Consider the following 27,254-nt stretch of genomic DNA (forward strand, 5'->3'; position numbering starts at 1 on the left):
CTTCGGCGTCGCATTCTGCCCAGGGACCGGCAGTTATAGAGCAGGCCGCGACGCCTGCAGCTCCGGCGGAGCCGCGTGGGCAGTGTCGCTCGAACCCCCGGCCGCGTCGCGCGAGCGTCGGGGGGAGTCAGAAGAGCAATGCTGCTTCTTCAACTTCTTGTGCTTCTTACCTGAGGAATTGGAGCCAGAGAAGTGGTGTTGACTCTCCGAGCTGTGATGACTTCGGCCCAGCGACCGGTCCCTCGACCTCCTTGCGGACCGGGACCTCGAACGGCGCGGGCCGACTGCCGGAGCTCGAGGCGCTTGCGGGACCGCTCCCGCCTAGCCTTCGACGTCAAGGCCCGGCAGTCGGGGCATGATCTGTCATCGTGGTCGGGCCTCAGGCAATGTAGACACCGGCAATGGGGGTCGGTAACCGACATCAGTCGGCTGCAGTCGACACAGGGCTTGAACCGGGGCATCCCTACCGGCATCGTCGGAGTCGTTAGACTTCGAAGAAAGATCAAAAATGATCGAAAAAGTTTCGTCAAAAATTGACTAAGGGTACCACTTTTTCCCGATCGGCTCTTGCTGGAGCGGGAAAAAGAACGGACTTCAGCGCACGAGGGTGGCGTCTAAGTACTCTGGCGACGTCATCGCGGCGCCAAAGATGCAGATGACGGACGCGGAGCCGCAGACGACTCCTACCGACGCGCAAGGTTACTGCTACGCAAAAGTTTCTGGATCCAGTTTGATGCCTGGGGGTATTCTAAAGTAAGGAATCTAATACTAATCTGTTTCTTTCAGATACAAAAAACATTACAGCATGAGTGACAATAACTAGCGCCCAGGAGTGTGAAAGTGGTATGGCCCTCTAGGTCGTATTTCTTAGGCATACCCAGTACTAACCAGTCCAAATAAGTTTCTGTCCCCATATCCCCCACGGTAATAGTCTCCACAGTAGCCCATTCTTTACTAAAATCATGCTCCTAGTGTTCATCTCGCGCTACCAGGTAGATAGACCAGACCCTCCAAGTCTCAGCCAATTCCAGCAGGTTCATTCACACCAAGTTCACTCCCGTAACGTACATTCTCTGTCTCGCCCCCTGTATCCCTCTCAGTACTCTGCATATATGTAGTATATAAACTTAAACGTTTTTCTGTCTGCTCCTGGGAGGGAGCAACTCACTATTATTTAGCGATTGTGTAGAACAGAACATCATGTTCCGTGACCATTGTTGTAACGGCGGGACCGGCTCCCTCATCCAGCACAAAGCCACTTGTCTCTTGGACATAAGCAGCCCCATGTCAACCAGTCTGCGAACTGCCTTAGGTAGCGCCTTCGTGTGCCCCAATGGATCCGGTGTAAGGGTGGTTTTAACCACTCTGCCCAACTCCACAAATACACTTTCCCAAAAGGAGTAAACTCCCGGACACAGCCATGCCAGATGCAGAAAATCGGCAACAGTAGAGTAACATCTCTCACACTTAGCTTCATCATATAGGCCATTTCTGCATAGTCGTTCAGGGGTATAGTATATTCTATTAAGATATTTGAAATAGACCAATTATGCCTGCCATGTAGTGACACTTTCCTAGTATTCATGCAGCAATAGACCCACTTACCCTCCAGCAGTACATCCAAATCACATTGCCATGCAAGCCTAGCCGCGGAGTACTTATGTGCCCTGTGCGACATTGCTATCTTATAAATAGCTGTAATCATTTTGCGGGGAGAAGCATTTTTGATAACATGCGTTACCTCCAGAACCCCTGGGAGTTCCTCCATACGATCACCCAATTGTGCCCCGAGGGCTCTTCTCACCCTATGGAATTGAAATTTATTCAGGAGTGAGTTCAAACCGTCTCGTCTTGAAATAGGTCTCCTGCAACCTCCAGATTCAGTTCACGCAATGCCAGAATAACGCCCCTTTCAGTAAAAGGACCCAGCCATCTCATCCACTCTATAGGCATAGCAGGAGAGTACAATAATACACCCGCCTGATTCTGCAGAAGCCAATTCCATGCATGCCTAGTAGTGTTCAAGGAGTCCACGAAACTTGTCCTGCGGTCAACAGGTTCCATAATTATCGCGGGCAAAGGGATAGGGTCAGCAAAAAGTCTCACCATCCGTAGAAAGGGGACGTCAGACCCACCATGGATCCAGGCATGCAGTTGGGCTCCTTGGGCCGCCCTATAATATAGTAATATAGTTCAAAGTCCGGCGCACCGAGACCCCCTAGATCAGTGGTTCCCAAACTTTTGACTCCTGAGGACCCCCATTGAGTCACAACTGGAAGCCGGGGACACCCAAGCAATTTGTACGAGTTAAATTTCAAATATTAAAACAGTAATTCGAAAAAAATACACATGTGGGCACACAAAATAAATACTCAAAGTACTAAGGACTTTGGGGCCAGATGTACGACCATTTCATTTAGCAATTGACGACACATTGCGAGTGGCAAATTGTGAGTCGCTAAATGAAATGTACAACAGTGTGTTTAACACGGTTTGGGATTCCCAATTGGGTCGCATATTGCGAGGTTCATTAATATTAATGAGCCTCTCGCAAATTGCGAGCCCTTTGGGAATGCCAGCCCTCCCAGGTATGGTGCCTGCTGGGTTCTGCAGGTCACCATGTCTGGGACTGCTTTTAAATAAAGCAGTTAAAAAAAATGCAGCACGTTTACCATGAATTTAAAAAAAACAAAAAAAAAACATGAAACGTTTTTGTTTCATTTTCTAAGGGCAGGCAGAGGTCCCTGGGACCACTGCCTGCTCTTAGAAAATAATTTTGCATGCATTTGCAAAGGGGAAGGGGTCCTCCCATCTACTTACCATCTACTTGAAGGTGGTAATTGTGAGTATTTTGCGACCGCAAAACATTTGTACCTGGTTTTGGGACTTCCAAATAGCAAGTTGCAAAACCCATTTAGGGAGTCGCGAACAAATTGCGACTCGCGAAATAGGCAATGTACATGGCCCAATAGGTTTTTGCATGCGCAAACGGGTTCACAAACCCGTTCGCGCATATAAAAACTGACCGTACATCTGGCCCTTAGTATTTTACATTTAAGAAATAGCCCCTCCGTCACATGCATTTCATTTGTTTTATAGCATCTCATACCATTGTATGATGTCAGAGCACTTATATGACACACATATAGAGACATTGAACCATACATGTAAATCAGTGTTTATATAAAATGTTTAAAGAGTGCTTGGTCTGAAAAACTCAGGATTCAGAACATAACAGTGGCTAGCACTAACTTTAACATTAAAAATGTATTTCCACACAAATAAATCGTTTTAGCAGCATCAGGATAATGAATGACTGGGAAAAAACATAAGTTACTAACTGGTACCATGCAGTTTGTAAGCAGCTCTTTGATGAGTGTTTAGGTCCCTCTGCTACATTACGATTGTCACTTATGAAGTGCACAGTAACGAAAGAATCTGTGACAAAAGCAGTAACCACGAATCTATGCACATAAAATACTGTTTTTTAAAATGCATGTTACACGTTCTTTGCAGCAGGCACATTAACCCTCTGTGCTACATTAGTCAAAGCTGCCACTGAACAAAACTGTCCTCACGCTCCAGCAGGTACATCAATCACTGGTATTATCTTCAAACTAATTGTTGCTGGGAAGCTGCTAATTATACAAGAAACTTTCTGTGCTTTTAAAACTGTTGCCTAAGGACCCCCTGGGAATGTGTCACGGACCCATGGGGGTCCGCGGACCCCAGTTTGGGAAACACTGCCCTAGATGAAAAGGCAGTGTGAGCACTCCCTACTGTACCCGAGCCAGTCTACCTCCCCAAGCCAGTTTTAACATTAACTGCCTTAGTCTGTGTAAGAAAATGCACGGGAGCACCAAGGGAATATTCGTGAAAAGGAATAGGAGTCTAGGCAGGACTATCATTTTCATAATGGAAATACACCCCATCAAGGACAGAGGTAGGCGACACCACAGGTCTACGTCATCTTCCAGCCGAGAAATGGCCGTGCCATAATTTTCTCTAAAAACAATGTCAGCTTGCAGTCTGATACCTAAATACCGTACAGAGTCATTAGTCCATTGAAAGGGATATTCAATATTGAATTCAGAAGTGGCTGGTGTAAGCGGGAACACAGGAGATTTTCCACAGTTAACCCGGAGTACAGACAGCGCTCCAAAGCGGAACACCTCCCTAATAACGGAGGCCAGGTTGTTCTCAGGATCTCTCACATACAAGAGAGTGTCGTCCGCGTAGGTTGACACTACTATCCTATATGTCGGAAATCAGATACCTTCATTCCCATGATACTCCCGCAGGACACAAGCCAAAGGATCCACCACCAGAGCATACAACAACGGGGACAGCGGGCAGCCCTGCCTGGTGCCTCTAGTAATATTAAAGGGGGCCGTTACCAGGTCACTGATTCTCACACGAGCCAGGGGATTGTAATAGAGTCCCCAGCAACTGTAACAACACCGCCCCAAGCCCCATTCTAGACAGCACTTGCTTTAAAAACGACCATTCTACGGAATCAAATGCTTTTCCCATATCAAGAAAAACCAGCTACCGCTTTATTTTCCTGACGGACATGCTGCATCGTGCCAAACACCGTAAAAATATTATAAGTTAAGTTCCTGGATGGGATGAATCTCGCCTGCTCCTGAGCCACTAAAATGTGAGACATCAGAGCAGGCCTGGTAGCTAATATTTTCGTGAATATTTTTATGTCCACATTAAGGAGAGATAGAGGACGAAGCAAACTACATTCATTCAATGTCTTACCCGGCTTAGGGATGGCTATCAGAATGGTCTCCCTCATAGATGGAGGTGCAGTGCCCGTTGCACACATATCGTCAAACAGGGCCGCAAGGTGTGGGAGCAATTGTTCTAAAAACGTCTTGTAGATAGCAATTATCAAGCAGTCAGTCCCCGGGGCACTACCAGTTTTCATGGAGCCCAACGCCTCAATAGTCTCATCCCTCTCCATCGGGTCCATTAGGAGTTCCCTGTGTGAATTTGGGAGAAAGGGGAGTCGAATATGCTCCAGATACTCAACTATCTGGTCGTCTGACCCTGCCGACCAGAACCTGTATAGCTCTGCATAATACTGTCGGAAGCGTTCCGCCACCACCGCCTCGTCCGTCAATAGCTCACCGCTCTCTGCCTTAATTTCCGTTACCTGAGTCTTACCAAGCCGTGCTTTCATTAACCGGTGAAAGTACAGACCCTGGCCTCTCTCCCTATCCATACACGCGCGCCGTAGCGTACTTGCCCAAATGCTTCACTTCACTTTCAGCAGTAGCATGATATTCCTCTAGAACTGACTTAATTTCTCCATCTAGAGTCTCATCTCCCCTCGCAAGCCGTCGCTGCTCTAGGCTTTTTAATTTACCTTCCAGTACAACCAGCGTCTTGCGAAGAGCCTAAAGCATTCCTGAGTGCTTAGCCATCGTAACACCCCTAATATACACCTTAAACGCCTCCCAGACAGTCTGGAAACTATCTACTGAGCCAATATTAGTGTCAAAGAAGGATTCAATGGCATCAGCCATCTCCTCCTTAAATACTGATCTAATAAGGAGGAAACCTCCACGTAAATGGTGGTAGACGCCTCCCAGGGGGCTCCAATACCAACAATAGAGGAGAGTGGTCCGAGAGCGTGCGCGGTAATTCCGTACCAGATTAATCAATGCAGTAGAGACCATCCAATAATCAATACGTGTGTGAATGTTGTGGTATGCAGAGTAGTGTGTATAACCCCCTCTTTCTGCATTCCTCGTTTGCCACACATCACACACGTCCAAACATACAATGACTTCCTCCAGCTTTCTTGCAGCCACGGTGGGCTCCTAGCGGGCCTGCTGATCTATCCATGTTTGGATCCCTAACCAAATTATAGTCACCGTCTCCTAGCAGTGTAACAAGCAATTTCTCGATGAACTGTTCCATATTTCCTGTGGCCGTCGATTCCGGAGGACCAACAAGTAGCAGATTTAGCACCGGGAGCGCACTTCAATGTCCTTTGTCTTGTCCTGCAGGACGTGTATAACCTTTCCCAGTTGTTTATGGTCAGCTTCCAGGGTGGTGTGTGCCTCTTGAACCTCCGTAAGGCGCCTATCGGATATATCCAGACGTTCAGCATGCTTAACCGGTCCTAGGAAGCTTGTTTCCGGTCCAGGGAAGGCATGGCTTGGTAGTTCGGGCTGGACTGTTCCCATGAGGCACAGGGTCAGACTGATTTGCATATAGCCATGTCTGAACTGGGGTGGCAGAGTGGGCTAAAGAACGGTGATAGATTAAACCCAGATCTGTTGACTGTGTGTGTGTATTTGATTGGTTCAGATGCTCCGTCCATCACCACCCCTTTTGTATCGCTTTGTTCGCCACAAGTTGGCAGGGTATGCTCAGACGTGAGTCCCTTGCTCACTTTGCCACTGGATTCAAGCAAGCCTGGCTGAAGACGGCTGGAATGCCAGAAACCGGTCCTAGGAAGCTTGTTTCCGGTCCAGGGAAGGCATGGCTTGGCAGTTCGGGCTGGACTGTTCCCATGAGGCACAGGGTCAGACTGATTTGCATATAGCCATGTCTGAACTGGGGTGGCAGAGTGGGCTACAGAACAGTGATGGATTATACCCAGATCTGTTGACTGGGTGTGAGTGTTTGATTGGTTCAGATGCTCCGTCCATCACCACCCCCTTTTGTACAGCTTTTTTTTATTGCCAACACTTCTCTTCAGTTTGTCTTTGAGCTCCAGGCACTAACCCTAGAAGAACGCTTCCTCCAGGTATACAGGGATATTCTTGTCCCTCTTGGTAACCCTAAATTTCCTCCCAAGTGGTTTCCTAGTTCCACCGCAACCAAACCATAGAGCATCCTGTATTCTTCCTCCAGCCAGACTCAGTAGCAGAAAGGGATCTTCACACACCGGATATCTAACAAGTCCTATTTGTTGCTTTCTCCAAACTCCACAAAGGGAGGGCCAATTCCAAATCCGGCATTCCCAGGTGGATACACAAATGCATCCAAACCTGCTATGCAAAAAGAAAGAGAACCTTGTAAGAAGATGGCTCTTTAAATAGTGTACAGGGGCTTGCTTTAACAATCCCAAGGAGCTCTATTTGTGGTAGTGTGGTCAAGCATTCTTAGGCTTATTAGAGGGAAATTTTAGGCATTTGTTGCACACACAGTCAATAAATGAGACACTCAATAAGGAAATCAGACACCAATTTATAAAAACGAAAACATTTTCATATTAATTTATCCGCCAAGATCTTCTAGATCAGATAAGTACTTAGTGTTACCAATTATCAGAAACTTAGAAAATACAGTTATCAGATTTGAGGCATGAATCTCGAACACAGTAATGTTATTCTATGGGAAAGATATACATGCATAGGGTTACTTGCAAATGTCTTATAAGACTGTTCTTCTGGACTTAAGGTAAGTACGGGCCAAGGTCCAAGAAAGCATGAAGAGTTCAGGTTTACATGCCCTGTGGCGTCCAAGTGTAGAGGTGCTTTCAGTGGTGATTGCCTAGAACATAACACGTTGAAGTCAATGGGGAACAGTTCCTGCAAAGAAAGGCTGCAAGAGTGGACGGGGGACCAGTCCAGCAGGACCCAAAGGGAGGCTCTGCCCTTAAGGGGCAAAGGACCATAGAGACACTATTGGTTTCAATGAACTCTGGCTGGGGAGCTTAGGTGTATTTGGTCCGGCAAGCCAACAAATTTGAGGATCTCACAGCTCTCTGTGCTTCTGCAGAAGAGGGAGAAGAAACACAGCAAGACTACTTCTTGTGTGGAGCTGGCTTCTGTTGAAGTGCTTTGACATGCAGATCGGTTTTGGCAACGGTTGTCTTCGGACTGAACACAAACAAGCCCTGGTGCTTGCAACAGGCTCAGGTTACCCTGGGTATTGGTGCCGGGAGCCTCCAGTGTGGATCAGTGTCTCGAGTGGATGGGTCAAGGGGGCTTGTCTTCTGGAGACAGGGACCTCCTTCTGGGCTGATGCTGCATCAGTGGACCCGTGGTCAGCAGATCGGTGAACAGGACTGTGTAGTCAGTGCCTGCAGGAAGTGGCTCCTCCACCTCAAGGTCGAGGCTGGCTGGTTGCGAAGTGTTGGCAGCAGGCTTTTGGAGGATGAACAGCTGCAGGAAGAGTCAGGTCTTTGCAATTGTTGAGACAGGAGCAGGCAGGGACAGTTTAGCGCCAAGTCTTATTTTAAGTCCAGAATAACTGTCCTGTACGTCATCTGTGTGAATATTCAGTGAATGTTTCTCCCATAGGTTAACATTACCAAGTTCAAGGCTCATGCCTCAAATATGATAGTCATTTTCTACTGTTTTTACTGTAAAAATGTGATAAACTCTTTACCTGATTCCGATAATCGTGATTTCTAAAATTATATAAAGAGATAGTTTATTTTTCTAAATTGGTCTCAAGTTTCTTCTTGAGTGTGTGTCATTTATTGACTTTGTTCAGCAAATGACTAACACTACCCTCTGATAAGCCTTAACTGCCTGCCCACACTACCATAAAGAGCATTTACGATTATTAATTTAAGCCCTGTAAATCAAGAAAGGTTGTCTGGATTTTCTACATAGTGTACCTCATTTTGGTACACCAGCTTCCTACAGGGAGGTAACACCTCTTACTGTAGCAGGCTGCTATTGTTACTAAGCCTGAGAGTCGTTCACACAACTTCCCAGGTGGGCAAAATGTGGTCTGTTGGCTAGTGCCCATGTGAGGTTACTGGACAAATTGGTCACAGAGTGGCATGTCTTTAATAGTAGTAAAAATTGCATGTCTTTAATAGTGGTATTAAATTCAACCTGGGCATCAGGTCTGGTTTAATGCCACAATTAATTTGATACCTTACCGTAACCAGCAATTATTCCCATGGGTAAGTTAGCCAGGCAGAGAGGTCAGCCAGTAACTCAATTAACCAATGGGCTAATAGCTTTTCCACAGCAAAACAACAATTTAGACGTGTTGCTGTTGGAATATATATATATATATATATATATATATATATACACACACACTCCGATTAATAATATACAGCTCCTTGCCTTAGGGCTCTATAGGCCTTCCTTAGGGGAGACTTGCATACATTGTTAAGAGAAGTAGGGGCATGGTCATTAGTTTATTAGGCACAATTTAATTAGCAGTGATACCAATGCCCTTCCAGTCTGCAAAGGCAGGCTGGGAGCCATTTTGTACATTGTCACACACACAGGGGCACAAACAGTTCTGCAACCCTGGCTGGCCACCATGCCTTGCATGCCGTAGGTACCATATACTAGGTATTTATAAGTATGTCAGTTCTTGCCAATAGGGGGTGCCGTATACTTTGTAATTGGTTAGAACACTGCCACTGAGGTCTGATTAGCAGGCTTCAATACACTCAGTCGATAAACCGCACTTCATCAAGCAGCGAACGTTCTCTGCCTCCGGCGCTTCGGAAGGGATGAAAGGAAAGGAAAATGGCTCTTTGTTGGAGAGGGCAATAAGGCACGCAGTGGCGGTCCGTCCATTATGGGCGTTAGGGCGTTGCCCCCCCCCCCTCAGCCCGTCTTTGAAGTGAATCAGTCACTTCAAAGACGCCGAGGGACCGGAGAAGAATAACTCAACTGTCTGCATCATCTGCATGACGCCAGACCGCCCTGAAGGGGGTGGGCGATCTACCGTCATTTGTCTGACGTCACCAGGCCAGGGGGCATGCAGCACCAAGTGCGCATGAGTGGGGACGGAGGGCGAATTTTCGCACCGTGTCCACTCACGCGCACTTGTGTTTTTGTTTGGTTGCGCATGCCCATTAGGAGCCCTTCGGCCTCCTAATGGGCGTGCTGCGGGCAAGAAGGCCTGTGCCCCCCTGGCACCAGGATTGGCCAAGAGGGGCTGTGAGCCTGTGACGTGACGTGAGGGGAGCCGAGCAGAGCCCAGAGGTGGCGCGGACCGGAACCGGCAGCAAGGTAAGGTAAGAATGTGTGTGTGTTTTTCTTTTATTTTAAAGTATTTTGTGCGAGCGTGCGTGCGTGTATGCATGAATGTTTGGTGGAGAGTGTTGTCGTGAATGGATATGTTTGTGTGTATTCGTGTGTGAAATTGAATACATTTCTTATTTTTGAGTTTTGTCTGTTGTGTGAGTGTGTGTGATTATGCGTCCCACTGCCAGCACTCACGGAAGAGGGCGCGAGGTCGGGTAAACTGTGTAAAAAAACAAGCCTGCAGCTTCACACCTCGCACACTAAGGTGTCCGTAGGTTGAGAGGGGAGGCGGGAGGTGAGAGAGAGGGGGATTAGTTAAAAAAACGAAACCAAACTGTCTCTCTTCTGCTGTGATTTCCCTTGGCCAATGCATGCCGATTTTGGCCAGATTTGGATGGTTGATGTATGACTAAGTGTATTTCAATGTTGGGGGTGGGGTATCTTTGGATGAAAAGTCGTACCCCTTACAGTAGATCGGTTGAGTTGTGACTTGGGGAGGGTGTTTGGAATCGCTGGAACTAGTGTCCCACCAAGTTTGAAGATGATTGAAGTACTGGAAATACCTAAAATAGCATTTTTCGAGAAGGTCCGGTTTGCAATGTTATCATATGGAGGTGTTGGGGTGTTTCAGAAAGTTAATAGTTTGGATTTTTGCCCATAAACATGTAGTTTTGGGTGATGGAGCTAATACGTGGGGTTGTGTAGTATATTTGTGAGACATTTTGATGTGATTGGAAACTTGAAGTGTTAAAGATGGAAACATTAGTGGAAGTGGGGGGTCCCCCATGTTATCCAATGGAAGGAGATGGGTTGTGTTTAGGGTTGCGTAGCTCATATTTTTGCCTATAAAACATGTAGTTTCAGCTATTGTGATTGATAGCTGGGGCGATTGTGTGTGTGTGAGAAATTTGACAGTAATTGGTGTTGGGGAAGGGGTCGATATTGCAATGTCGAGGAGGGTGTGGGTTTCCCTTTTTATCCAAAGGAACCGTTTTGGGGTGTGTTCGGGGTGTCCTAGTTTGCGCTTTTGCCTATAAACAGGTAGTTTTGGTTGATGCAGCTGACAGTGCGGTTTGATTGCAATTAGTAACGATACCACCATGTTCAGTTGTGTTAGTCACAAGGTGGAGTTTTTCTGATTACTTTAAGAGACACCCATCTGTAGAAGATGGAGCATTTCAGGCAGGCCTTTGTCACTGAACACTTGAAATGTTGTTCTTATGGGGGCTGTAAAACCACGGAAGGCATGATGCATGTTCTAACGGCGTCATTGTGCAGGTCAGACGCAGCACTTTGTTTAGCCACTCATTGGTGTTAACATTGTCGAGGTGAAAGTGGACATTTGCAAATTAGTCGAGAGGGGTTTCTGTGACCTCAAATATGCTTGAAAATGCTCCAATTGTCCACTCTTTTTTCAAAATTTCCCCCCGGTAGGTTGTTTGGGGTCGCTCGCCACAGTGCAGTACGAAAAATATTTTACGCCCTACCACTTTCAAATGTCACCAGCCGCCACTGAAGGCACGCATGAGTGAAAAGCAGCGAAAAGGATTTAGCATGGAAAATTATTAATGGGGGGGCCGTGACATACCTAGTTCTTCAAAAGTGGTAATCAGTGAGCAACAGGCGATCTTGGTAAAGCTGTGACGTGCTAATTACTATACAATATAATTGAGGGGAGTGGGGAGCAGTGCAGCGGCGCTGCGACTAACGTCACATCTTCCAAAGAAGGATAGCGGCAGAGACAGCGAAGCAAGTGAGCATTCCGAGACAATGTTCTGATTGTTCGTCAAAGAAGTCACTGAAGGAATCAAAGAAAATAACAAAATACTGAGTGCAATTAATGAAAAGAGAAGCAAGAAATAGAAAAAAGTAACTGCTGCACGGCCGAGAAAGTGATCGCGATAGCGGAAAAAGCTAAAGTGATCGTGATGCCGCGCTCTGTGCTAAGCATACAAGAGATGCGTGCGCAGAAGGAATTGGAGAGGCGCGCGCGCTTGTGGACATAACCGCAAACTGGTTGCTGGCAAAAACCTTTGGTAGCACTTTAAAACCCCGCTTACTAAATGTCTCGCAGAGCAGCGCATGCGCTGGCTCAGGCGAGACCTAAAAAGTGTTCATTCCATCACCCTCGTAACTTGGCATTGAAGCAATCGGCAGTCCAGAGAAAAGAAGGCCCCGGAAGGCAAGGCCCCACAAGGGGACAAGATCGATAAGACTATCGTTGACCTGTAACTGAAGGAAAATGGGATATGCAATCGAAAACAATTCAAACGGTTAGGAATTTCCATGGGAGCTGAAAAGAGTACTAACAAACGTCTCGACCCAGAGCACAGGAGCACATATCCAAAACCGATGGCAGAAAGAAAACAATCTAACAATGGAGTCGAAACGTATAAGCAATACCAACAAGATCAGGAGTTATTGAACTTCGTGACTCAAAGACTTTCTTTGAAGAAAAACAACTTGCACACATCTGGCTCCGCCAGTAGATGGCAGGAGTATGCACAGCATGTGTATCTGCAGCCACAAAAGCCTCGAACAGAATATTTACATTAATATAGGATACTCATCGAAGAGTGTGTGAAAATCTAGTGTACAATGTGTAGATCTTCTGCAATACCTCCTGAAGATGACAATACAGAAAGACAAAGGAGCTATATTTAAAGCAGAGTGAAAAATTGTGTTAATTTCAAGATGCACTCAAGTCGACTCACATGCATTTCCTGTTTAAATACAATACAGTGTATCTTTTCAAATCTCTAACAAAGTATTACAAAAAGGCTCATCAGCTACCTCACAATCAAATGAGACCAAGTAGTCACAAAGCCAACAGGTCTCGCCTTTTGGCTGGCAAACAAACCTTTTGGCTTTATGTTGGATGTTTTAATCACAAATTAGGATCTCAATATAAATGGAAGACATGTTTTCTTTGCAAATGCTTTTTACCCATACTGTGCAGCATTGTCGAAAGCAATAAATAAAAAAAATACCATGATGCACAAGTATGCATGCATGTGAATGTGTGCCATGATTCATTGTGATAGTATGTATCATGGTTCAAAGAAGACCGAACAATACCACCCATGCTCACTCATGCTTAATAACAATGTAGCCATTTTGTTTTAATTTACTTTTCCAAGATGGCATATGCCTATTGTTTCGGACAGGAGCAGCACAGCAGAAAATTACAGCTGCCATGCCCTTCAAAATAAATTACATTTAAATAAAAGATTGCGGAAAGCAGAGCAGCAACAGAGTGGCTTTGGACGATCTTCAAGCCATCGAGAGGTGGCAGCAAGGAAGCAACAGAGCGTGAGAAGTTGGCCTGATATGAACAATTGTTACTTACCTGTAAACAGGTGATTCTCCAGTATTGGTGTCTTTCATAGATTCACATGCTTGAATATTCCCCGTCGTCGGAGTGGGAGTCCCACGGTAAATAAAATAGCAATAAATACTAAATATATAATAATATATAATAAATATATATATACATAATAAGGAAAAACCCAAAAAATGCATACAAGAAGCATCTGGTATCTAACCAAAAAGTTCCCCATAGGAATGCATGGGGATAAAGAAGTTCCAATGCAGCCTATCCTTGTCATTATGTTAGTCCAAACTGCAGCCAATCAGGCGTCAGCAGCCCTCTAGAACCTTCTCCTCCGAGCTCAAGCCCTCAGATTTTCGTAGCACAAGAGTGACCACAGAGTCCATGAGGAGAAGAGAGCCTCTGAGGGGAGGATGGGAGGGTCGCATGTGAATCTATGAAAGACACCAATACTGGAGAACCACCTGTTTACAGGTAAGTAACAATTGTTCTTCTCCAGTATTTGGGTGTCTTTCATAGATTCACATGCTTGAATATAGAATAGTAAGCAGTCCGTATCCGAACACAAAGTTTCCAGGATGCAATGTATACACCAAAGGTTGGAATCAACAGGTATAAACCCATGCCATAGAAGTTATACAACTATATGTATACATAGAGAAGACATGCATAAAACTGGAAACCATAGGAGGAGGGTAGAACAGAGGCTCACCTTATTGAAAAAGATTACGGAGCACAGCTTGTCCCACTGCGGTATCTCCTTCAGCCATGGCACCCAGATTGTAGTGCTTTGTGAACGTGTGCCTGCTGGACCACGTGGCTGCTCTGCAAATCTGATGCAATGGAACTCCGGCAAAGAGTGCAGTCGAAGAGGCTACAGATCTGGTAGAGTGGGCTCTTACTGTAGACTGTAAAGGCTTTCCCGCTTTCTGATGGCAGAAAGCAATCGCCGAAGCCACCCAGCGGGCTACTGTAGGTTTGGTGACTGGTCGCCCTTTTTGAAAACGGCCATAGGCCACGAAGAGCTGATCCGATTTTCGGAACTGGGCTGTTCTGCTGATGTAGAACTTTAAACATCTTCTAATGTCCAAAGAGTGCAAGCGTTGTTCCGCAGGAGATTGCGGGTTAGCAAAGAAAGACTTCAGTATAACAGGCTCATTAATATGGAAGTCTGACGGCACTTTCGGAAGGAAAGTAGGGTTAGTGCGTAAGAGCACAGACTCCGGTTTAAATTGCAGAAATGGTTGCTTGATCGCGAAAGCATGCATATCACTCACTCGACGTGAAGACGTCAGAGCAAGTAAAAGCGCAACCTTCCAGGTGACATACTTGAGGTCCGCTTTATGGATTGGCTCAAACGGTGCAGTCATTAATTGTGAAAGGACAATGTTGAGGCGCCACTCGGGAGGGGGGCGCCGAACTGGAGGAAAAGTCCGAAGAAGTCCTTTGAAGAATTGACGTATCAACCTGGATGAGCATAAGGAGGCGGAGCCATCATGGCGGAAGCGTGATATTGCCGCCAGAAAGACCCTTAAAGTAGCATGTGACAAACCCGACTGAGCCAGATGGAGAAAGAAAGGGAGGAGCTCAGCAGGCGTGGCACGCAAAGGATGTACTCCGGCGTCTGCACACCAGTGGCAAAAGCGCTTCCATTTCAACTTATAAGTCTTTATAGTTGATGGAGCTCTGGCCTGAGCGAGGATGTTACGACACTCCTGAGAATTAGATGTGCAAATTCACAGTGCTCAGGTTCCAGGCTGACAAGCTCAGGGAAGAGGGGTCCGGATGGTAGATTTGACCCCCGTTCATGGAGAGAAGATCCATTCGAGGATGAAGAAGAATGGGTTTGCATTGAGACATGAGTAGCAGCTCCGAGAACCACGCTTGTCGTGGCCACCTGGGAGCAATCAGAAGGATGTGGCAGGGTTCTCTCCGCATCTTCCAAAGTACTCGAGGCACCAGAGGGATCGGAGGAAAAGCGTAGGCGAAGAGATTCGACCAATCCATCAAAAGGGCATTGCCTTGGGATCCTTTGTGGGGATGCCAGCTTGCGGTTCTCTGGAGTCGCAAAGAGGTCGATTTCCGGGAATCCCCAACGGTGAAAGACCATATCGAGTGTTGGCTGGTGGAGTTCCCACTCGTGGTTGGATGATCGGGACCTGCTTAGGGAATCCGCCAGGAGATTTGACAACCCCGGAAGGTGAACTGCGGTGATTTGGATTTGATGATTGATGGACCAGTCCCAAATCGCCTCTACCAGGCGGGATAACACCGGAGACTTTGTTCCGCCCTGCTTGTTTATATAATGCATGCAGGTCGTGTTGTCCGTCTGTATGAGAACTGACTCTCCCTGCAGCACTGGTTGAAATGATTTCAGAGCCAAAAAGATAGCCATAAGCTCCAACTTGTTGATGTGCCAGGTCTTTTGATGCAAAGTCCATTTCCCTTTGACGGACAGGTCTTGGAGGTGAGCTCCCCAGCCCTCCAGGGAGGCATCCGTCGTTAGTGTCAGATCTGGGGTGTTGGACAGAAAAGACGTGACTGCCGCTAGCTGGTGTGGTTGTGCCCACCATTTGAGCGCCTTCTTCATGGGAATGGTGATGGAAACCTGATCGTTGAAGGAACCGGTGACTTGACGCCACTGCTTGTCCAGAGCCTGTTGGATAGGTCGTGCTCGTAGTCGGCAATGAGGAACAAGAGCGATGCACGACGAAGCCATCCCCAGAAAGGACTTCAACAAACGGACTGAAACGCACTTCTTTGCTAGAAGTAGCGAAACTAGCCGGAGAATCCTTTGCTGACGTTCCCGGGAGACAAATGCCTTGGCTAGTTTGGTGTCCAGCGTTGCTCCTAGGAAATCCTTGCAAGTTGTTGGCTGCAATTGAGATTTCTCCAGATTGATGGACAGACCCAAGGAGCGGAATACTGTCTGACAAACTGCAGTATGGTGTAGAAGTTGTGCGCGGGATTGAGATTTCAGGAGGCAATCGTCGAGATATGGGAATATCTGTATGCCTTGGAGACGAAGAAAAGCCATGACCGGAGCCAACATTTTTGTAAAGACTCGGGGGGCCGAACGGAGGCCAAATGGAAGGACCCTGAATTGGAAATGAAGGTGCCCCACCGTAAAGCGCAGGAACTTGCGATGACCCGCTAGAATTGGGACATGGAAGTAAGCGTCTCGGAGATCGATGGTAAGTCATGAAATCTCCGACTGAGAGCAAACACAAGATCTCTGTAAGCGTTAGCATACGGAAGGTCTGATCCTTGAGATAATGATTGAGTGCTCTCAAGTCCAGTATTGGTCTCCATTCTCCGTTCTTTTTGATGACAAGGAAAAAACGGGAATAAAACCCCTTCCCTCTCTGAGACTTTGGCACAACTTCCACCGCACCTTTTTGAATGAGAAGGCGAACTTGATGAAATAGTTCTTTGAGGTGCGGAGGTGGCGGTCCGGAAGGTGGCGTTGGAGGAGGTACCTCGACAAATTCCAATGCATGGCCTCTCTTCACAATGTCGAGTGCCCAACGGTCCGTAGTAATGGAGGACCATTGAGAACCAGACAGAGAGATTTGACCTCCAATTCTCCGTTCGATAGACAAGTCATTGACGTTTGTTGGATTGTCCTCTGAAATTAGACTTCCCTCTGTAAGTTCTGGCAGGTTGCTGACGGGAAGACTGCTGGCGGTTACCGGTGAAACGTTGGTTACCTTGGTTGAAGGACCGATATTGACTGCTTCCTCCACGAAAAGTAGAGGTAGTGCCACGTCCTCGAGCACCCCGAAAGGGCTGCTTCTTAAACTGAAGGGTACCCAAAGCACGTGCAGTGTCCGTGTCCTTTTTAATGGATTGTAGCGCTTCATCAATATGCGCTCCAAACAATGACTCGCCGTCATATGGCATATCTAGGATTCTTGCCTGAACTTCCTGTCGAAACGAAGTTGAGCGTAACCAACCCTGGCGACGCAGGACGGCCGCTCCAGCGAGTTGGCGAAAACCAGTGCAGGCTACATCCACTGCACAATCAATAAGTTCTTCTGCCGTCCTTTCTCCTTCTTGCAGAATTTTCTGTGCTTCTGCCTTGGAAGCATCCGGGAGTAACGCCACATAGGCGGACATGTCAGCCCAAGCCTGACGGTCATAACGACCTAATATGGCCATTGCGTTAGCTACTCGAACCGTTGTAGAGGACATGGAGGAAAATTTTCGCCCAATAGCATCAAGGCGACGGCCCTCGCGGTCCGGAGGAGCAGTGATTGTAGACGCCGGATTCTTTGAACCTCGTTGAGCTGCCTGCGTGACGACAGAGTCGGGCTTAGGTTGACCTGTAAGACATGCTGGAGATCCTACAGGAGCTTTGTATTTCTTCTCTAACCTCGGCAGTTGTGCTGGCAGAGAGTTTGGCGTCTTCATTAATTTCTCCCCTTCAGACCAGATGAAGTCTATAATCGGGACTGTGTGGATCTGTTTCAAGGGCTGGTTCTTGAAATCTTATAGGAAGCAATCTTCCTCTCGGTGTGCTCGTGGCAATTTGAATCGCTGCGCCGCCCTGTCCATTAACTGGTGGAAGCCTGCGATGTCTACTGGAGGAGAATCCGCTGTTGGCACCTGAGAAGGAGATGGTGTTTGAGCACGATAGTCATCCCACTCCGCTAAATGTTCTTCACCATCCTCATCTACTTCAGAAACTTCACCATCCTCACGCTCTGGAGGATTCTCGTCATCATCATCCTCTGGATAAATGGTAGTGTGAACACGAACTGAAGTAGTTCGGTGAACAGTTACAGGCGACGCTGGTTGAGGAGGAGCCAGAACCGGGTCAGAAACTGAATTCAGCACCGATGGAACAGCTGTAACCTGTGGCGTTGGTGGGAAACGCCGATTGTAATCTTCCAACATACTTTGGAGGTTCGATATCATTGATATAGGCAACATCGCAGTTGGAACTTGAGGGTGAGTTGTTTGATGTTGGCCATACTGATCTTCCTCGTCGTTACTGAATTCTTGGCACTTAATATTTAGATCCGAAAGACTGTGCGCTTGGTCATCAGACTCTTGATCAGAATCAGTAGCAAACAGCGGAGATGGAGGATTAATCATCTCTTGCTCAGTAAAAGTCTCGAACTGTGGTTTGTTGGACTGTAAAGGCAATAGAGGCATTGTAGCAAATGAAGAGGCCGGCGTTGAAATTGTGTCTTGCGTACGCGTCGACGGCATGACATCAGTCGACCTCTGCGATGGAATGGACTTGGAAACCATCGTCGACGAGGAGACCGTCGACGGAGCAATCTTTATTGGTATCGTCGGAGCCATCGTCGATGGAGCCTTCACTTTCAACGTCTTCGTCGACGGAGTCGTCGTCGACGGAGTGGTCGTCGACGGAGTGGTCGTCGACGGAGTGGTCGTCGACGGGGCGGTCGTCGACGGGGCGGTCGTCGACGGGGCGGTCGTCGACTGAGCGGTCGTCGACGGAGCAGATGGCACAGGCCCCCTCGTTGACGGGACAGACGTCGACGGTGCGCTCATCGTCGAGGGCGTCGACAGGGTCAGAGTCTTCAAACTTCTAGTCGACGACGACCGTGTCGTCGACGAGTGGACTTTCTTCGTTGACGAAGATGAAATAGGAATCAAAGAAGACACGGTCTTGGAGCTGAGAACCACTCTCATCGACGACGAAGACGTCGACGCTAAAGCTGACGACGATCCAGAGGCCAGCGTCGTCGTGACCGTCGTCGTCGATTTGGAACCAGAGACAGCCATTCTCGTCGACGGAGCTGGGACTACCGTCGTCGACGAAGATTCCGTTTTCTTCACAGAAACACTGGATTTTGAAGCAGAAGGAGCCTGAGAGCTATGTCTCGTGGGCCCAGACGTGGTAGGTAAAGGTGAAGACACCGCAGGGGCCAAAGCGAGGGAAACTTTCCTCTTTTTAAGAAATGGTGAAGGCACCTCCTGCACACTACCACGTTTAGAAGCTGCTTTAGAACGGCCTGACCCAAGACTTTCAGCATCAGAAAGTACATTGTCCTTGTCCTTTAGCCTTTGAAGCCAGACAAGTAAACGGCCTTCTCTGTCCTTTTGAGTTTTCTCTGAGAATTTTCTACAGAGTTTACAGGTTCCTACTTCATGGTCCGGGTAAAGGCAGTAAATACACTTACTGTGTGGGTCATCATGAAATAATCTCAGCTTTCCACAGGAGGAACAAGCTCTGAAGAGAGACTTCTTACTTGAAGACATTTTGTGAGAACTGGAGCACTTGAAGAAGAAAAACTGAGCAGAGCTCAGGGGACTCCCTTACACACGACGTGCAGTAGAAAATCTGAGGGCTTGAGCTCTGAGGAGAAGGTTCTAGAGGGCTGCTGACGCCTGATTGGCTGCAGTTTGGACTAACAAAATGACAAGGATAGGCTGCATTGGAACTTCTTTATCCCCATGCATTCCTACGGGGAACTTTTTGGTTAGATACCAGATGCTTCTTGTATGCATTTTTTGGGTTTTTCCTTATTATGTATATATATATATATATTTATTATATATTATTATATATTTAGTATTTATTGCTATTTTATTTACCGTGGGACTCCCACTCCGACGACGGGGAATATTCAAGCATGTGAATCTATGAAAGACACCCAAATACTGGAGAAATGATGCTCACTAGTTCTAGTGATCACCTTGTATCAGTCCAAACAACCCTTATGGGAATTGGTTGTAAGTCAACCTTAGAGACCAGCTATCCTAATGGTAGCATGGACAAAGCAGTCTTAGGCTAAACTCTTTTGGCATGTGAAGCCAGCTGTTTTACCACATATAACCCCTTGAATACCAGATGAAAGGACACCACACAGGTTGTTATGAAAATAAACAATATATTTATTACTAACAAACACCTCTCAACTCTTTATGAGATCAGAGGGCTAAGCACATAACAAAACTCTTAAGAAAAATACATTAAGTCGCACAAATTACAATGGTGCCCTAGGGGCACGACAAACCATATACTAAGTAAATGGTATAAGGTGAACGATAGAGGAAATGAAGATGCCCAGAGGTTGTAGAATCGCTGGGGCTACACTACCCTAACCTTAGGTAAGGAGCAGGAGGCCCACGGGACGCGTGTGCAGTGTTAGAACACACAAGCGGGTTCCAATGCAAAGACAATGGGCACAAACAAATTACGTAAAAGGTAAGTAAAGACAGTTCCGACTGGTTGAGACTGAAACTACAGGATACCTGGACACTAGGAGAGTCAATCTACCTATGAGCACTGAAATGCTCTCGTTACCTCACCCACGGGCTGCGGGTGCATAGGGGTGAAAGTGTGTCGGGTTTCCGCGTCGAAGTCAATGGAGCCTTGGAGAAAGATGCTGCAGGCGACCAGGAGGAAGATGTCCGGAGTGATCCAAGGAAGATGGAGACCTGAAAGCAGAGGGGACAATGTTCACAGTCACTAGCCAGTGACCGGAGTGGAATCAGGAAGGAACCAGATGCTGTTGTCGCGATCAGGTGAAGAGTGGACGCTTGACTCTGCAGCCACGTGTACCAGGAGGTGTCTGATCTGTCGGCGGTGTCTGATCCGGATTCGGAGTCAACAGGCCACGCGGTGAGTGAAGATGGCGTCTGGTGCGGACCAGGAGGGTCTGGAGTGCTTCTCCTGTGCAGGGAAGCAAGGGCCAGTCTGGAGCAACCAGACCAGCGGTGTAGATTTCAAGGATCGTCGTCTAGGAGGTCACTAGCCAGCTGGCAAGTGACCAGACAACGCGTCGAGCAGCAATCAAGCAAAAAGGCCCCGCGCAGATCTCGTGGATGCTGGAGGGCTGGTCTTTGGTGCAGGAGCTACTCTGGGCTGAGGTTTCTCAATCCCCAAAGCACTTACTCGAGGATGCCTCAGAAGTCGTGCTGGAAGCGAAGTGCAGTTTCTCCAAGATGGCCGGTCCCACGTGTCTCGTCGCACCCACGGATCTCAGCTGTGCTGCAGATGTGAGTTGAGGTCGGAGAGGTCTGGAAGTCCGGGTCTCGTCGGGCTCTGAAGTCTGGTTCCACCAGGAAGGACGACAAAGTGTACCGCTAGGATGCTTGATGGTGCCTGCAGATGTAGGGTGGTCACTTCTTGGCCACAAGGGAGATTTTCTTCAGTCTTCTGTGGAGCAGATCGTCGAAGTCCAGAATTTCTTCTTTGTGGTTTCAATTCAGGATAATCTAATTTTGAATGGGACCAGCTCCTACCTTTATTCTGCTAAAAGGGGCTGTACTGTGACTAGGTCCCTCCTATGGGTGGGACGAGGAAGGGGGTGGTTACACCCCCTATCCTTTGTCCGGTTTCGCGCCAGAGCTGGGGCTGGAGTGCCCCAGCAACTGGTTTGCACCGGGGTATGCACAGGGACACCTTGTGTGCCCCAGGCATGTCTCATTCCTTTCAGGCCTGCCTATCTGGATACACTAAGTCCTGTCTGGGGTGGTGCTAGCACCTCCCCAGGCAGAAAATCCTTTGTCCAGGCCTCCGTTGCTGGAAGGACTCCCAGCAGCAGGAGGTCAGACTTGTGTCTGTGGCAGCAGCATCCATTTTGTGATGCTGAGGCTCGGGTTAACTTTAACCGGGGTTCTAGTTACTTACATGTCGTGTCCATCTAAAAGGGTGGAATACTACCCCCGTCGCCAGAACTGGCGAGGGGGTAGTATTCAAATTCGTATGACACCTTACTCGACATGTTTTGATAATGGTATCCCAAAGTTAGCAATAACCGCAAGGATTATAATGCACTTAAGAGTATATGATATAGCGTTATCATGGAACAGCTATAAGGACAGGGTTCCAAAAGCTGCAGACAGGCTCAGCTCATGCTAGAGCACCATCTCACATAATTCCAAGCACTCTGCCTTCAGGATTGATGAGGCCTGCCATTGGAGTGACTTATAGGAGTATATGTGTCCATTTTGGGGTTAGATATAGGTATACTATATCTACAACAAAGGGTGATTACACCACCTGTCCCCAGCTGTGTTAACAGCCAGTTGTGTCGGTTTAGATGGCCAGCCAGGGGTGGCACAATACATGCTGCAGGCCCCTGGTAGGCCTTGGGTACACTTATGCCCTGGGTACCTATGGTACACTGTACAAGGACTTACAAGAGTGACCCAATACCAATTGGTAAATACACCTAAAGTACATGTATGTCAATTTAGAGAGAGAACAGCTAGGCTGTGGGTCTGATTAGCAGGCCCACAGCCAGGGAAAGTCGTAAACCAGTGAAGCCAAAAGCATAAATCTGGGGTGACCATAGGATTGCAGACTCTACTCTCCTACACAGAGGAGGAGGGTGAGGGGTATAAAATAAAACGAGCATAGGCATAGCCAATAGGTCTCGCCTTTGGGACCTGGAAAACAGTAAGGATAGCCCTGTGAATATCCGTGTCTTTTCTCTCATGCACTGTAAATAGGTGGCTTACGATCCATTTGTGGTTCAAATGGATGGGTCTGGTCCCGTGAGATGGGGGATTGGTAGAACCTCCCAGTGAACTGAATGAAGATGCTGGTTATATTCAGGGGTGATATCTCATGTGGTGAAAAGTGTGCTTGCTGCCCAAATGAAAAGTAAAGCGGAAAGATTTGAACGTCTTTTGAAGTGAATGTCTCAATATAAGTCCGCTGTGTTTACAACATACAAGTATTTCCTGACGTGCGATAATGCCCCCTTCTGGTGCAAAAGCTTGGCACTGCTCGTTTATAAATCTGTGAAGTGAGTTTGTGCCACAAAAATGTGCCCTGCAGGGCCTGAGGCCCTAAGACAGGATAGGAAAATGGTCAGGTGGACCGGCCCCTCAGCGAGAAATCACACACACACCTCAACCGATCGTAACAAATTCCAATTATAACGTGCCCATCAGTGACACACTGGGGCAGCAAATAGAGTTCTCCCTGCCTTGGCGGCAGCGACTCCCCTGCATGGGCTTGTTCCGATGCTGATGGCGAGAATTCGGGTCAATGATGAATTTCAATGCCTGCACAAGATTCCTGCAGTGTATTCTTACTTGCTCCTCCGTTGTAGTTACATAGGACGACATCTTGCTAGCTGGTCATGGAGACACCAGCAGTCCAGGAGGCAAAGACAGCACCAGTTTACAGGCCCATAAGGGAGCCGTGAACGTAAGTGAGCCATGGAGTGCAGAAAGGGGCGGGCTGCCGCTCAGTGCAGTTGCCTGCGAAGGAGAAACCTTTCTGCGCAAGTGCTTTGCAAAGTGTGATCGTTTATCAAAAAAGCTTTTTGTGAATGGCTACCGCCCCGTATATTAATTTGCTGTTCCCATCGCAATCTGTTACACGCATCTGGGTTATGCCTGCGATTTGCCTCCCTGTGCACATGGGTGCTGTTTACTTAGCGTCCCACGAGTGGTGTGCGATAAATGCGTGCTCTTTACATTCCTACACACTCCTTGAACCGTTTTTTTTATAGCTAGAGAAAGGGTTGGCATGGGAGATTCGGGCTGTAATCTGCACACAAAAGTGCCCGCCCTGCCTTGCAATGAGTGCAGCTTGGCTTCCTTGGTTTGTATTGCCAGCAAAGGCTCTTAAACATTCGTTTTTGCCAGTGTAATATGCGCCTTTCTGCGGGCCCTTCCAAACCGAACAATGCCACTTATTTGTGTGGTGAAAGATTTGTCAGTGACGCAGCACAGATGTTTCCTTCTGCGAGATTTCAAGTAGCAGCACGTATGTTCCTAAAAGTGGCATACATGGCATGCTCATTTAGTAAAAAGTTTGTTAGCAGGGTGTAGCGTTTGCTTCAACCGTTGAATGTTTAGTATGAGGTTGCAACCCCGGTGTCGGTCATCCTCCCATCTGCAGCCCTAGGTGCATTCACATCAGTTTCTTTACACACTTAAACAAGCGGAGTGTTTTTAACCTTTTAAGCACTCAGCGCGTATGTGTGTGACCCTGCTCAGGTTCACCGTTTTGTGGAGCTGGCTTCCCATGACACCTCAGGCCTGTAGTAATTTGCAGTGACGCCATTAATAAGCAGTTTACGGTGGGTTCTTCCCTGCTTTATCTGTCAGGGTAAACATCAAAAGTGTGCGGCGGCACCCAGCCCCAGAGAGACTGGGTGGGGCTGCTGCCCTTATCTCTCCATCAGCATCACTGTCTTTGATGGCCTCCCTGCCTCGGACCCTTTAAAGACGGTAAGGTGGTTGCGATGGACAAAGGGACCTGAATGTAAACGAGTGCACGGGAGAAGGAAAATTAACAAATATAAACAAAACATCTGATCTGCTAGGGTTTTAGTAAAAAGAAAAAACGGACTGTCAGCATGGCGTTGTTATGCCTATTTGAGAGTTTTGCATCGCAAAGTAATTGCTTAAATGCATAGTGATGTTAGGTATCACTCTTCATGGATACTTTAAGGCTGGTGTGTACTAAATAACTAACTGCATTAATGATGCCCTGCTTTTGTTACGTTGATGTCAGGAGGGTACCTGCTATCTGTCCTAAGGGACCTCCCCCAAAACCGGCCCAAAACCAATCAGTATACGTGAAGTATCCTTGTTGAGTAATCTGCAGGAGGGCAATGACATCGCAAACATATGCTGAAAGACAAGCGCAGCGGTCGCGAAATTTAAAGGGACACGCACTCTGTGGATAGAAACGCCACCAATGGGAACGGGGACGCGTCTTTCAGACTCAGTCCATTTACAGCGTTTAACTTACGGGAGCGAGTAGCGGCGGGGGTCGCGATAATTGCAAACAGATAGCGCCGCTGCTCACTCCCGCAAGGTAAACGCCATACATGCATGAGGGCTCATTGGAAACAGTGCAGAACACGCACGAGTTTCCACAAAAGCCCGGAGTGATTCCAAGAGGTCACTTCAAAGTAGCACTTGCCCGCTGCGTACGCGAGACCTAAAAATAAAAGGACAAGGGAGCAACAGATGATCTGGGGCAGTAGAGCAAGCATAGAGAGTATGTAAAGAGAGTTTGAGTGGGTAAGCAGCACAGAAGGACGAGAGCAAGAACACGGAAGCACTTGTATAGGTGATCTGAGAAAAAAATAAACAAGTAAAGCCATGTATTTAGCATCAAGCAAATAAGACTGACAAGACAGCCAGTAAGTAATGGGCGGACACCAAAGCTTACTATAAGTATCAGTAATGCCCACAACAGGTCTTAGACAATGCTCAGCTAAATATGTTGGCAAGCAGAACCTAAGAAAGAGGGTCCATCAATTACCATACACACATCATAAAGTAGGGTACACTAATCGTTCAAGACAACCATATCTTCTACTCGTAATGGCTCCCAATAAAAACATCAAACAGGCCATGTTCATGGTCTTCACACAATAATCGTGTAGTTATGAATGGCTGTTCTTGGGATCTCTCAAAGATGGAAGGAACAGGACCTCATGGGCTCTCAGCAAATCAAAATTCTTATTAGCCTAGAACATAACCAAGGAACATAAAATCTGAAGGAAGGCACCATTGCTGCATGTACTGTCCATAATAAAATATGGTGTACTCAACTTTTACCATGTAAGAGCTCAAACATCCAACAGATTGCTAAGCAGTAACTACAGAGAATTATAAAGATCAACACGCAATGCATAGTGCCACCATTATGTATTCGTTAAGCCCCTTGGATCATCAAGGAAAAAAAAACTACTTATGTCCACACATATACACCACCATCATTAATAGGATATCAAATGACAAATATATCCCCTGCAAAGCAGAGTATGGGCAAACACACCAAGTTATTTTGTGACCATGTGCTAGACACTCACCTGCAGTGTAGTGTTTGGCCCAGTTTTCCTCGACTTCTTTGAAGCCATGGTACATGGGGGCAGCAGCACGTCTGCTGTCTTGAGACCCACCTATTCCACAGGAAGGGGGAGAGAGCAGATTGTACTGGACCTGTTTACATAAAAGAATAAAGATTACAAAAGATGCATCCCAAGGGCAAAGAACAGTACTAAACCAAGAGGCTAAAATGAAGCCCTTTCCCTAATTCTGACCTCATGCAGTGAAGAACAAAAGCATAAAAAGGAAAATGCTACTTACCAGTATGCATCTGTTCTTGGCATGTAGAGCTGCAGAGTCTCACACTGTGCATTAGATCGCCACCTGGTGTTGGGCTCGGATGATTGCATGTTGTCGTCGTCTTGGAAGAAGTATTTGTAGTGACGAGATAAGTGACTCCTCCCTTGGACGACAGTGAGCATGGGCATCGACTCCATCTTTAGATTGTTTTTCGCCATGATGGGAAATGATGGAGGTAGTAGAAATAGAAAAAGGATGTCCATGTGTGTGTATCTAATTAAGATAGAAACTGGAATAGATACAGGCCCCGGGGAGGGGGGTGGGCGTGTGAGACTCTGCTGCTCTACATACAAAGCACATATGCATACTGGCAAGTAGCATTTTCCGTTCGAGGCATATGAGCTGCAGATCTCACACTGTGCATCGATTGTACAGCAGTATCTCCCCTAGTGGTGGTCACCTGTATCTGTTGCAGTAGTTTGAAAAAGTTTTGAGGACAGCTTGGCCTACTACAGCTTGCTGCTTGGCTTGCACATCAACACAGTAGTGTTTAGTGAAGGTGTGTGTTGTAGACCATGTTGCTGCTTTGCAGATGTCTTCTAGGGGAATGTTCCCTAAGAAAGCCATGGAGGCTTCTACTTTGCGTGTGGAGTGTGCTCTAGGAGGAACTGTTAATGTACGTTTTGCTTTGTGATAGCATATTTGTAAACATTTTACAATCCACCTTGCAATTCCAGCTTTAGAGATGGGGTTGCCTTTATGTGGTGGAGAGAAAGCTACAAACAGTTGCTTTGTTTTCCGAAAAGATTTGTTCCTATCAATGTAATAAAAGAGCTCTTTTTACATCTAGAGTGTGTGTAGAGCTCTTTCTGCTACAATGTCTGGGTTTTGAAAAAAACACTGGCAATTCTACTGATTGA

At 47.1% G+C, this 27,254-nt stretch overlaps 1 protein-coding gene across 14 annotated transcripts in view; it reads right to left on the bottom strand.

The window, feature by feature from the left end:
- UBR4 (ubiquitin protein ligase E3 component n-recognin 4) overlaps positions 1 to 26,207 on the bottom strand; it is a 1,723,360-nt gene extending 1,697,153 nt beyond the window's left edge. For all 14 annotated transcript variants that reach the window (XM_086921716.1, XM_086921718.1, XM_086921717.1 and 11 more), the window contains exon 1: positions 26,079 to 26,207. In XM_086921716.1, the coding sequence (XP_086777842.1) occupies positions 26,079 to 26,133 (55 nt within the window). In that variant the 5' untranslated portion in view covers positions 26,134 to 26,207. The remainder of the gene's footprint in view (positions 1 to 26,078) is intronic.
- Between the last annotated feature and the right edge of the window lie 1,047 nt (positions 26,208 to 27,254).

Source organism: Lissotriton vulgaris, chromosome 5 (genome assembly GCF_964263255.1).
Source record: "Lissotriton vulgaris chromosome 5, aLisVul1.2, whole genome shotgun sequence".
NCBI classification, from domain to species: Eukaryota; Metazoa; Chordata; class Amphibia; order Caudata; family Salamandridae; genus Lissotriton; species Lissotriton vulgaris.